Here is a 12,104-nt window from a genome sequence, read left to right on the forward strand (position 1 = left end):
GCGGGTAGGCGACTGTCCTGAGTGCAAAGGCCTCTGGGTGTGGAAGGGGACAGGGCCGCATCCTGAGGGAGGGATCGCTAATTCAGTGGGTAGGTTCTTTGTGTCCCACTGACGTAGATTTTAGGAAATATGGAGATCTCATCTAGGGAGCACCTGAGCTTCAGGTGTAGGGGTGCTGGGCCCAGAGTCTGATCTGGAGCTAGGGTTCATCTCCCAGACAAGAGCAGAAGGTGCTGGAGGTCTTAGAGGAGGTGCGGGGTTAAGGGACCCATCTTGAAGTCAGTGCCTCATCTAAGAGGTCATAGATGGAGGCAGAAGGTATCTCTGGGGCCCAGGAGGAAGAGCTGGAGACAGAAGCCCCACCTGGGCGGTGGGGGTGGAGAGGGGACCAGCTGTATTCAGCACCTGAAAAGCAGCCCTGCCCCTGCACCACAGGGCTTGGTTCATCCCTTTAACCAGGGCCTGTACTGACATTGCCTTTCCCTGGGAAACAGTGGTGGAAGGCAAGTCCAGAGGCCATCTCACCTCTGCCGCTGGGAGATGGATGGTGGTTTTCCTTAAAGCTCTGCAGTGTTCCAATAGAAAGTTCCAATAGGAAGTTCCAATAGAACTTTCTGTGCTGATGGAAACGTTCTATAGCTTGTTGTTCAACGTGGTAGCCATGAGCCACATGTGGCTACTGGGACTGAGGAACTAAATTTTACATTTTATTTGATTTTAATCAATTTCCTTTTCTTTTCTTTTTAAAGATTACTTATTGATTTATTTGAGACAGAGAGAGAGTGTGTGCAAGTGGGGAGGAAGGTCAGAGGGAGAGGGAGAGGGAGAAGCAGACTCCCCACTGAACAGGGAGCCCAATGCGGGGCTCAGTCCCAGGACCCTGAGATCATGACCTGAGCTGAAGGCAGACCCTTAACTGACTGAGCTACCTAGGAGCCCCAATCGATTTCATTTTAAATAGCCTCCTACAGCTTGTGGCTACGACATTAGACTGGGGTGCATAACTAGCATTCTGTTTTGTAGCCTTTACAAACATGACTTCTGCAAAATGTCACAAGATAAGACAATTAACCCCAAAGCATTTGTCCCTGTCACAGGCAAAGGACAGTTAAGAAAAAGCTCCCAGATGTCAGCAAAAAGAGACCATCAGCACATTGACATTAACCTAATAGGTAGACAGATTCATGACCAAAGCCCTGATTGGCACAACTCAGCACAACCTGATTGCTTAAGAAAGTTCCACAGAAGAGCTCATAAAAACCCCTAAACTTAGAAACTGTGGGGGTAACCCTCTCAGGCCTGCTCCCTCTCTGGCAACTTTCTACTCTTGCTCAATAAACATTGCTTTGCTGCCCACCAAAAAAACCCACAAAAAACTGTAGGCATGACACGGCCTTGGAGAATGCAATGCCCTTCCACATCCACAATCCTCTCGCGACTCACACAACTCTCTGAGGCAGGAATTTTCAGCCCCATTTTATAGACAAGATCACGGAGGTCCAAGGTCACACAGCAAGGATGTGCCTGAGCTGGGGTCAGACCAGATCCTTCTGACTCCCAGCGTCATGTTCTTTCTGCTACCAAGGAGCTGATCACAGAGGCTCTGAGCGGGTGGTAGGAGCAGGCCACACGGTGAGAGCTATTTCCAGAATCCCTCTGGGCCTGCCCATTCTGAGTTTGGTCTCCTCCCAGAGGCAGGGGTTTGTGTGGAAAATCTGAGCAAATCTCTGTTCGACTGTTTTGGAGCCAAGGGAAGGTAGAAGGGGCACAGCCAGAAGGTGGGGGGTTGGAGGGAACGATGCCTTCTATTTCTTTCTTTCAAAGCAATTTCGGGAGTTTTCTTTTTATTCCCCTCTCTTTTGGCATCCTGCTAACTGCACAGAGCTGAGCTCCCAAGGCTGAAACTTTCCACATGTCCAATCCTCAGTGAGGAGGAGAGTGCCAGGAGAGTGTGGAAAAGCAAGGGTTCGGGAGGAGCCCAAATTATGAATGGCTAAGAGCTGGCATTGGCGACTGAGCACAGGGAAGCTGATACAGCCTTGCTTGCTGGCTGTGTGAGGTTGGCGGGGGGCAGAGGGGGTGGCGGAGTTGTGCCCTCGATGGTTAAGCATGGACATCAGGACATCCTGCTCCACAACCCTTTACCAATAATCAATCAATGAATACTCACTAAAGCTATATACCCCATCCTGGGTTAATTTCTCAAGTGTAAGGTGTGATCTCTGCTCTCTCGAGAAAATGGGAGAGATGGGGCTCCAAGAACAAAAGATGAAGACTTCCCAGCGGCCATGGCTGGGAGTTTTCTCTCTTAAAATTCTCATAGCGCTGCATGGAGCCACCTCTCCCAGGGCCCTCGGCATTTCCTCTTTTGCCTTAGGCAACAGCCCCGCCATCAGCCATTCTGTCATGGATGGTTTCCTTTCTGATACTTCAGCTCTGAAATGTGTGCTCATTTGACAGGAATGTTTTGCTGCAGTCTCCTTTCAACAAGAGGCAGCATGACCACAATGGCCGAAGGGTCCCAAACTTTTGGATTACATGCATCCGTAAAATATCCCCCAATACCACAGGTACCAAAGCACAGTCAGTAGCTTTTCCTTTTGCCAAGTGAGGATGTTAGAAATACAAACTACCACTTGCCATCATTTTTAATTAAAAAACAGAACACCAAAAAAAAAAAAAGTAGAAAAGACACTATCTCAACATAAAGGATGCTTTTAAAATGGGGAAAATAGCATTACACAAAAACTCAGGAAGCATTTTATTTTCTTTATTTTATGGCAGACCAGTAAAAATGTCATAAGAATGTGCCCTTTGACAGATAGGCACTAGGAACCACCACCTTGAGCCATCTGGGGGTGATTTTCGGGGTAGTGGAGAGAGAAGACAGGAGTCTATGCGCCAGTCTCGTGATACGATGCTTGGCTCGGAACAAAAGCAGGACCACTTCAGTGCGGATGCCCAGTGGTTCCCTGCATCTTGCTAAAACATCTGTAACAACTCGAGAGAGGACGCCGACGGAGTTGACGTGAGGTGGCTCAACACCTCTGAAAACCTGACACCTGTGGGAGGATCTTCCTTGGCAACTCTGGCCTCTGTGCAATTTCATAAATGGTTGATCCAGAAAGGTTATCTTCCCAAGCAGGTTTTATCCATCAGCAAATCGGGCTGGCTTGGAAGCCTTTTAGAACTTTTATTTACCACAGTATTACATACGTATATCAACGCTATTTTTATAATTTCCCCCAACCACCCATTTTCCACCAGCTGGTCATTGCACCCACCAAAGCTTGCCAACCCTGGTCTGAGAGACTAGCAGTCATGTAGTGTTCATGGGAAACCACTGAGGCCTACCCTTTCTACTGCCTCCCAAGACTCAGGGAGGGCCAGGACTGGCCCTGGGCACACCTGCTTCCCCAGGGTTCACGGCCTTAGTTTGGCTGCCGGGCTGGTCTCTGGTGGTGGTGGTGACGGGGCCTGGTGGGTGGTCGGGGGGGGCCAAGTCTGCTTGGGCAGATGGAATGGCAGCCAAGCGATAGGCCCAAATCCTGCCATTGTGACACTTTGTATTTGGGGCAGTGCTCAAGGTTACAGTTCTCTGACATGGTCTGTTTATCTGGAGACCTGAGGCCTGCCAGGAAGTCATGCCAAGGCACTGAGGAAAATGCTCTGGCACCAGGATCTAGCTCGTGTTTGGAATCCTGAAGTGAGACCTGTTATTTCCCCCACTCTCCCCTGAGTAGGCAGGTTGCCCTTGATTGACATGATGCCCAATCAACTCATGCTTTGTGTCTCTGATCAGTATCACCTCCTCTAGGAAGCCTTCCCTGACTTTTCCTTCTTCCATGTGAGACAGTACACTTCCTTTTTTTTTTTTTAAGGTTTTATTTATTTGACAGAGAGAAAGTGAGAGAGCATGAGTGGGGAGAAGGGCAAAGGGAGAATCAGACCCCCCACTGAGCAGGCAGCCCAACTCCAAGCTTGTACCCAGGACCCTGGGACCATGACCTGAGCGGAAGGCAGGCCCTTAATTGACTGAGGCACCCAGGCACCCTGAGACAGTACACTTCTTAAGAGAGGGGCCCTCTCAGGGCACCTGGATGACTCAGTCAGTTCGGCCTCTGACTCTTGATTTCCGGCTCAAGTCATGATATCAGGATCATGAGATCTAGCCCTGGGTTGGGCTCCGTGCTCAGCATGGAATATGCTTGAGAATTTCCTTCCCCTCACCCTCTCCCCCTGCTCATGACCCCCAAAATAAATAAATAAAATATTTTTTAAAAAATGAGAGGGACCCTCTCTCCCACAGGCCTCACACCTCGTGAGTGCTCTATGAATGTTCACTGAACGAATGCATGAGCTGGCAAACATGGTCCATCATCATCTCAGATTTCCAGCGTGGGCTTTGGAGAGGGATGGGGTCCTGAAGTCTCCACCACCTGCAAAGGTGCATTTGGTGGCTGACTGGAAGCCAACAGATCCTTTTGTTTCATCATCGGCTCCGGGTCAAGGTTCAGAAATGGTAGGGAGGAAGGACCATACCAGCCCTGCTGGGAGGCAGTGGGGAGGAAAGAACCTGGGCTTTGCAGTCAAACAGACCCGGATTCGAATCCTTAATCTACCACTGACTGGCTAGGTGATCGATCTTAGGCAACATTTTAACCTCTCTGAGCTTGAGGAATTATTTATAAAATGAGAGTCATAACCACGCTTGCTACAGAGGATTGTTGTTAGGGCTAAATGAGGTAGGACATGCGAAGTACAGTGTGTGTAGAATGGAGGCCCTCCGTAGATCGTTGCTGCGTAGTAAAAATAACAGTACTGTGTCATTGTTCTACGTATCCTGGGAGCAAAGGATGCAAAGAGGCGTAAGGGGCAGTCGCAGGGGCTGATCATAGTAGCCGGGGAATTGAGCCACGTATGTGGAAAGCCCATCATGCTGACTGAGGCCCTCGGGGCGCACCCGATGTGTGGTGTGCACAGTGAGTGCGGGTCCTCATTGCTCTGAGGAGGGCTCACTGGCTGGAGGCGGGCATCAGGGATGGGGAGGAGGCCTTAGAGGAACAGTAGGATTTAGGTAAGTGGAGAGGCATGGGAAAGAGTTCCAGGGAGGGGACACAGTGCACACAAAGGCAAAGAGAAGAGAGAGACCATACCCACAGGCCAGTCTGGCTGCAGCCGACTGGCTTAGAGGGAATTACTGTTAGAGGGGATCAGACCGGGGAAGGTGTTCAGTGCTGGTCTATGGACTTGAATCCTGGAGGCACCTGGGAGCCAGTGAGTGTCTCCAAGAAGGAGGTGGCATGGGCCAAGTGGAATTTTGGAGAGATTTCTTCAGACCTGGCCGTGGTTTGGACTCCAGGCCTGCTGTCAGAGAGGAGAGTACAGCTCAGGCGATCCCAGGCTCAGGGGCTGTGTAGCGCGGTGCCTGGGATTTAACAAATGCACTTAGGATAACTGAGGCCCACGAGGGTCTGTGTCATCTGCCTCTGTTTCCCTGACCTGGAGTGCTCTCCACTGTCATCAGACCCCAGCCTCCCTGCACCTCTGGCACCTCCTTGAACATACCATGTTCCCTCCAGCCCCCTGAGCTTTGCATGTGCTTATCCCTCTGCCTGGAAGGCTCTGCCCAGACCTTCACCCAAGCACCTCCTTTGTACCAGTTAGACCCCGCTCTTCAGAGAGGCCTGTCCTGTCCTCCCCATCTAACATCAGGTGTGGGCCACTGCATCACCCTGTTTGTCTCCACAGCCTGAGATACTGCCCCAAAGCAACTTTATGCTATTTTCTTATTTCTCATTGGTCTCCCCCACTGGACTGCAAGCTCCATGAGAGCAAAGACTTTGTCCCCAGTGCCCAGTACAGAGTAAGAGCTCAGCAAATATTTGTTGAATGAGTAAGTGACAGACGGAGGGGACATTGGGTTTAGAGGGTCCGGCATGAGCCTGACCATGCTCTCCTGGATTCCTCCTTGTTCGCCAGAGGAGGTCCTGGGAGGGGTGGGGAAGGGCCCTGCACCCCAGTGTGTTTCTCTGCATGGGACTCTCTCTCTCGTGGCTGCTAGTCACTGGAGGGGGCTCCAGATTTTGCAAGGTGAGGAAGGGCAGTGAAAAGGCAAGGCTCTGGTGGCGCGTGGCTTTGGCACAGCACCAGCTTGGAGGAAGGCGCCCAGTTCCAGCTGCACTCTGCCCCCAGGCTGATCCCGGGGTCTGGGAAGCAGAGCTCTTCCTGCACCCGGTCAGGAGTTCCACCACTTGCTCAGGAGGGTGGGAGCTTGAGAGCAGATGCTCTCCAAAGGGGAGGAAGAGGAGAGACTGTCAGTGCTGAAGATGCCTTTGAGAGACCCTTAGGATGCCCCCCAGCCTCCCCAGCCTGCCCCTCAAATGATTCATGAGAAAATCGGGGCTCAGTGAGATCAAGGTCACACATCTCACAGAAGACAGGAAAACCTCAACAACTCGGCCCCGCCCCTGACTTTCAGGCCAGGGTTGAGCCCCCTTTCCCATTAAAAAACCTCATTCGTTCATTCATTCGTTCATTCATTCTTGAGAATCTACTCTGTGTCAGTCTCTGTTCCAAGTTCTGGGGTGACAGGAGGATAGAAAACAAAACGTCTGCCCTCTGGGACTTTCAGTCTGAGAGGAGAGGCTGACAACTAACGGTGAGCACAAGCGTACAACCCAAAGTCAGGTGTCCTGCTGGGAGTGCTCCACACCTTTGGTCACTCAGTCCCTGATTGGCTGTTTGGAGATCACAGGGTAACCCCACCTGGGCAGATGGGCCCAGGGCACTTTCTGAGTCGGGCTTCCTGCTGGAGTGGGGGAGGCCAAGGAGCACACAGCAGGTGGCCCTCCTGACGGGAAGGAGTCACGGCCCCCCCACCCCCCTACACCCCCCCCCCCCCCCCGCCCCGGCCCTCATTCCTCTTCCTGTCTCCGCAGCTGTGTGCCAGCCGCCTTGCCAGAACAGGGGATCCTGCAGCCGGCCCCAGCTCTGTGTGTGCCGCTCTGGCTTCCGCGGAGCCCGCTGCGAGGAGGTCATTCCTGAGGAGGAATTCGACCCCCAGAACTCAAGGCCCGCACCCCGCCGCTCAGCCGAGGGGTCACCCAACCTGCGCAGGAGCAGCGCAGCCAGAGAAATCACCACGACCCCCAGAGCGCGGTCACTGGCATCACAGCAGCCGCTGGCCAGGTAAGTCCCCTCCTCGCTGGGACCTCGGGTCCAGGGGCTCAGTCCCCCTCTAGCGGGGCTTCTTCCTCGGACCATTTGGTGAAGACCTTGGTGGAGAAGACCAGAATTATCCTTCCTCCTTCCTGCTCTCCTCCCCTTTCCCTGCCCCCACCAGAGGTGCAGTGAGCGGGAAGGTGAGTGTTGGGGTTGGCACAGGCTTTGCCAGGCTGCGGTGACCAGGGGAGACGGGAGGTGAAGTCTCTACCCTCCAGGTCCTGGGAGAAAGCTGAGGAGGGCACAAGCCCATGCCCTCTTGTTTCGAATCCTGTCGTGGCCACTTCCTGGCTGGGTGGCCTTGGGCAAGTTATTTACCTCTCTGATTCCTCACAGTGAGGTGGGGACAACGACGGTCATCACAAGCATGGAACTGTTGTAAGGATTAAATTAGTTAATATAAAGAAAGTGCCTAGATCAGTGGCTGGCACGTAGTAAACTCTTTACAAATGTTTTCCTCTTCCCCCTCCTCTGCCTGTGGTCCATGCAGGAAGGACCCCTCTGCCCGAAGAAGCCCTTCCGTTCACTCACTGCCCAGCAGTAACTTTTCTCCTTGAAAAGAGAATAACAGGAGCTTGTGGGGGGAGGGTGCAGAATAAAATGTGGGCGAGGGAAACATTCGTGGGCAGGATTCCCTGGCCTGCTTGCCAGCCAACCTGGCTAGACTTTTTCTAGCTCTGGACAGGAAATCTGAACTTTGTAAACTGGTCCATTTCTAGGGGGCTGTGTTTTCCTTTTGGTTTTTCAGTCGAGTTTTTCCATTCGTTTCCTACTTAAGATGTTCTTTCTGAGATGTTGCAACCTTGTCTTGCTGAACTAAAGGGAAAAAGGATTTGTCCTTTGGGAGGCCAGGAGAACCTGACCTTGAGGCCCCCAGTGGGAAAGCTCAGGAGGGAAGGGAAAGGAGCTTGAGATTATCCTGCAGCTCTGAGGCAGGGGGCAACCAAGGTCTCAGTAAGGTAGGGTCCCAGAGCCCCAAGCACCCAAGCAGCTAGTTTGCAAGGGTAGCCAGAAGCACAAAGAACGAACTCTGGTTGAGGTCTAGGGAGATCCAAATCAAAACCAGAAGAACCAAACCCTTTGGCCTAGGCCTTGAAATGCTGGGGCAGAGAGAGGGGCAGAGCTAAGGGCCAGGCAGACAACACAGGGGCCAGGGTCGATGGCCTAGGATTGGCTGTGAACAGGTGGGCAGGGCCTGAGCCCTGTGATGATTGGTCCCAGCTGTTGGTCCAAGGTGGGTGGGTGTGAAGGCACCTGGAAGAACACCAGAGGTACCAGCTCCAGGGTTGGCCCAGGGCAGGATGGAGCAGTCCTTCCAGCCTGGCATTCCCCTGCAGGCTCTCTTTTGGCTTGTAGGATTCGTTCCTTTCATAATGCATGGAGCCTGTGTGCTCACACAGTGAGTATGGGGGGTAGTTGCTTGGCAGGTCATTCTATCCCTTGCACCCTTAAGTCAGAGCTGTTTAGTATCCCATGCCCCATCTTCCCAGCCCAGCCCACTCCTCCTATTCTTCAAGGCCCAGTACCACTTTCTCCAAAAAGCCCCCCTGATCACTTCCACCCAGCTCTTTGACCCCCTGCAGCGCCTACCCTGTGGATCTGTACCTTGTGTCTGCAATCGGACTGCATGGCCTGGGCCTGGGGGGCAGAGACTCTGTCTCTCTCTTTGGATCTCCCCAGCTCCTCCTACAGGCTTAGCTTATAGAAAGGCTCAATCTGCATTTGCTTCCCTGGGTCCAAACTGAAGAGTTACCCAAGAAAGGGCCCATCCACCATTGACCCCTCACCCTGTACCCAGAACCAAGGGCACCAGCCCCTGTGCTGCTCTGAGTGCAGGGAGAGAGGAGGCTCTGTGCTTCCCTGGCCGAGAACCCCACACTCTGCCTCAGGATGGTCTGTGATGGTCTGTTCATCTGTTTGCCGCACCAGGAGCTCCTGGAGAGTAGGGACTATGTCTTGCTCTTTCGTGCAGGCAGCCTTGGTACCCAACACTAGGCTTGGCTCACTGTAGGTGCTCAATTTATGAAAGCTAAATGAATGAATGGATGGGGCCCAATGCTGGGAAGAGGAGGAAGCTGAGAGGAGAGGAGGAGCTGCGGGAACCTTCCATCCCCCCCCGCCACCGCCCCCGTGCGGGATTCACGTATGCGGGAGGCAGTGGAGGGCAAGGGCCCAAGGGAGGTCAGTGGCCTACAGCAGGGACAACGTCTTCCAGCTTCACAGGCTCCCGGGCCAGGGGCTACTGTGATGTCGTGAATACACTGCTGCCTCCAGGCCGGCCCAGTCTGTCTCTGCCCTGGGACCTTAGTGCCATGAAATCTGGGAAAGTCCGAGTGGCCCGCTGTCGGCCCAGCTGTGTTTTGCTTTGAGAGGCCAAATCCTGCTTGCCTGGTGGTGTCAGACATTTCCTGTGAGCTTGGCTAGGTTCCCCAAGCAGCCGTTGGCCTCTTTCCCAATGGCAACTCGCACGGGCTCTTGGTGTCCAGAAAGAGGGAGTGACATGAAGCAGGGGGCATTCTAGAAGTCAGAGGGGGGCTCAAAATATTTGGGGGGGGAGACACTGCAAGGACTGGTGATGATCAGAGACCCCCTTCAGGAGAGCACTAGACAGAGGCCAAGAGACTTGCGTTCCAGAAGGAAGTCAAAAGGGAGGGGCCAGGAGTGGCTCAGGCAGCCTCGCAGCACGCCCTAAGGAGAGCCAGACAAGAGTTGATGTTGTCCGGCTGTGGCCTGGGCGGGCTGCAGGGGCCTGGAGGCTCCCTCTGAGACCCAGGTCCAGGCTTCTTCCCCAAGGCTGGGCAGAGGGCCTGTCCTACCTGGGGAGCCAGAGCCAGGCAGCTGGGGACAGGCCTTAGGAGGTTGGGGGTGGGGTGGCTACAACAACCAGCGGTGGAAACCTGCTTTTACATCAATGCTTCTCAAACTGCCACGGGCATGGGAATCACCTGGGAACTTGCTAACAGGCAGCTGCTGATCCGGCAGGGCTGGGAGAGCAGCTCTAACGCCGTCTCAGGTGGCGCCGAGGCTGCTGGTCCACGCACCACACCTTGAATAATGACGGTCCGGCCTGGGCTTTGGATTCAGGTTCCGGATTTACTACTCACTAGCTGTGTGACATTAAGCACGTTTCCTAAACTCTCTGAGTAATTGTCCCCACCTAATAGGAGTTAGTCCTCAATATATTTTGGCCATCAGCAAGCTGGTTCTTTTTGCTAGGGGGTCTTGTGTGGCAAAGAGCAGACAAAACCTGGGGTGTGTGTGTATGGACCCGCTCTGGGAAGCATCAGAGCCCACCCAGCCTCAGGCGAGCCGTGAGTAGCAGATCCCGCCATGGCACTAGTAGTGGGTTTGGCTGGCTGGCTCGTTCCACCAGGACCGTTCTTACCAGCCCTATGGGAGAGGGGGCCGAGGGGAGGTGTCACAACATTTCTCAGAATGGGAGGCACGTCCAGTGGGTTTGCTCCTTAGCCTGACCTGAGGACTTAGAGGCTGGGCCCTGGGGACATTCTAAGCAGGCTTGCTCCCGACTTGGGCAACCACGGGCCTGGGGGACAAGGCGAAGAGGGTTTGGTAGGGAGATGTCTGGGAAGCTGTGGGCCCCATGCTGCCCCATGGGCTGCTCCCCCAGAAGGCAGCTCAGGTCTGCCTTCTTTTTACCCACGCACTCTCCCTGTCTCCCGGATCTCCTCCTCTCCACACACCCCATGCTTTTACCCACTCTGTTAGTTTCCTGGGGCTGCCATAATGAATTGCCGCAAACGAGCCACTTAACACAACGCGGACATGTTATCCTGCAGCTCTAGAGGTCAAACATCCGACGCGGGTCTCACCAGGCTAGAGTCAAGATGGCAGCAGGGCTCAGCTCCTGGAGGCTCTCAGGGTGAATCGGTTTCCTTGCTCACTCAGGTTGGTGGCAGAATTCAGTTCCTTGCAGTCGTAGGACCGAGGTCTCCATTTCTTGCTGTCCCTTGAGGGCTGTTCCTAGCATCTAGAAGCCACCTCTCCTCTTCGGCTTGCGGCCACCTTCTTATCTTCCAAGCCAGCAATGGCACGTGAACTGTTTGTGTTTTGAATCTCCCCTCTGCTTCCTTCTTTGGCCGAACCTCTCACTGACTCTTCTGTCTTCTTCTTCCACTTTTGAGGGCCTATGGGACGACACTGGCCCCCCTGGGCACTCCAGGATGCTCTCCCTCTTTTGTCAGCTGATTAGCAACCTTAATTCTACCTGCTACCTTTATTGCACTTTGCCAGTTATTTTTTTTATTTTATTCCTGTGTAGTTAACATACAGTATTATAGGAGTTTCATTCCTTTTGCCATTTAATGTAACATATTCAAAGGTGTAACACCAGGGACAAGGATCATGGGGGCCAACCAAACCCACCTACTGCAGCCCATTCCAGCTGGGACCCCCCCATCTGAAGTGTAACAGCTCCCTTTGTCAGGGGCTTGCCGCAGGGCAGCCCTCCATGATCTGGCCCCCAAAACCTTTCTGACATCTCTGATGTCAGCTTTCACCATTCATTCCCCCCATTCACTCTGCTTCTGCCACACTGGCCAACTGGTTTTTCCTCAAATATGCCAGAGACGCTCTCACCTCAGGGCCTTTGCACTTGCTATCCCCCTCCTTGGAATACTGTGTTAGTATTTCCTAGGATGGCCATAACAAATGACCACAAACTGAGTGGCTTAAAACAACAGAAATGTATTCTTTCACAGTTCAGGAGGGCGCAAGTCCAAAATCAAGGCATGGATCGGGTGGTTCCTCATCTGATGGCTCCCATCAATCCTTGGTGTCCCTTGGCTCATAGCTGCAGCACACGAATCTCTGCCTCCAAGGTCACATGGCCTGCCGTGTGTGCGTGCGTGTGTATTTAGGGT

General features: G+C 53.3%; 1 protein-coding gene across 1 annotated transcript in view; it reads left to right on the forward strand.

The window, feature by feature from the left end:
• Positions 1-12,104, forward strand: part of LTBP2 (latent transforming growth factor beta binding protein 2) — a 100,144-nt gene that overhangs the window by 15,671 nt on the left and 72,369 nt on the right. Inside the window, exon 3 of the mRNA XM_040641653.1 lies at positions 6,942-7,191. Within this exon, the coding sequence (XP_040497587.1) occupies positions 6,942-7,191 (250 nt within the window). The remainder of the gene's footprint in view (positions 1-6,941; positions 7,192-12,104) is intronic.

This window comes from Ursus maritimus, unplaced genomic scaffold (genome assembly GCF_017311325.1).
Source record: "Ursus maritimus isolate PB19 unplaced genomic scaffold, ASM1731132v1 scaffold_25, whole genome shotgun sequence".
In the NCBI taxonomy this organism is placed as follows: domain Eukaryota; kingdom Metazoa; phylum Chordata; class Mammalia; order Carnivora; family Ursidae; genus Ursus; species Ursus maritimus.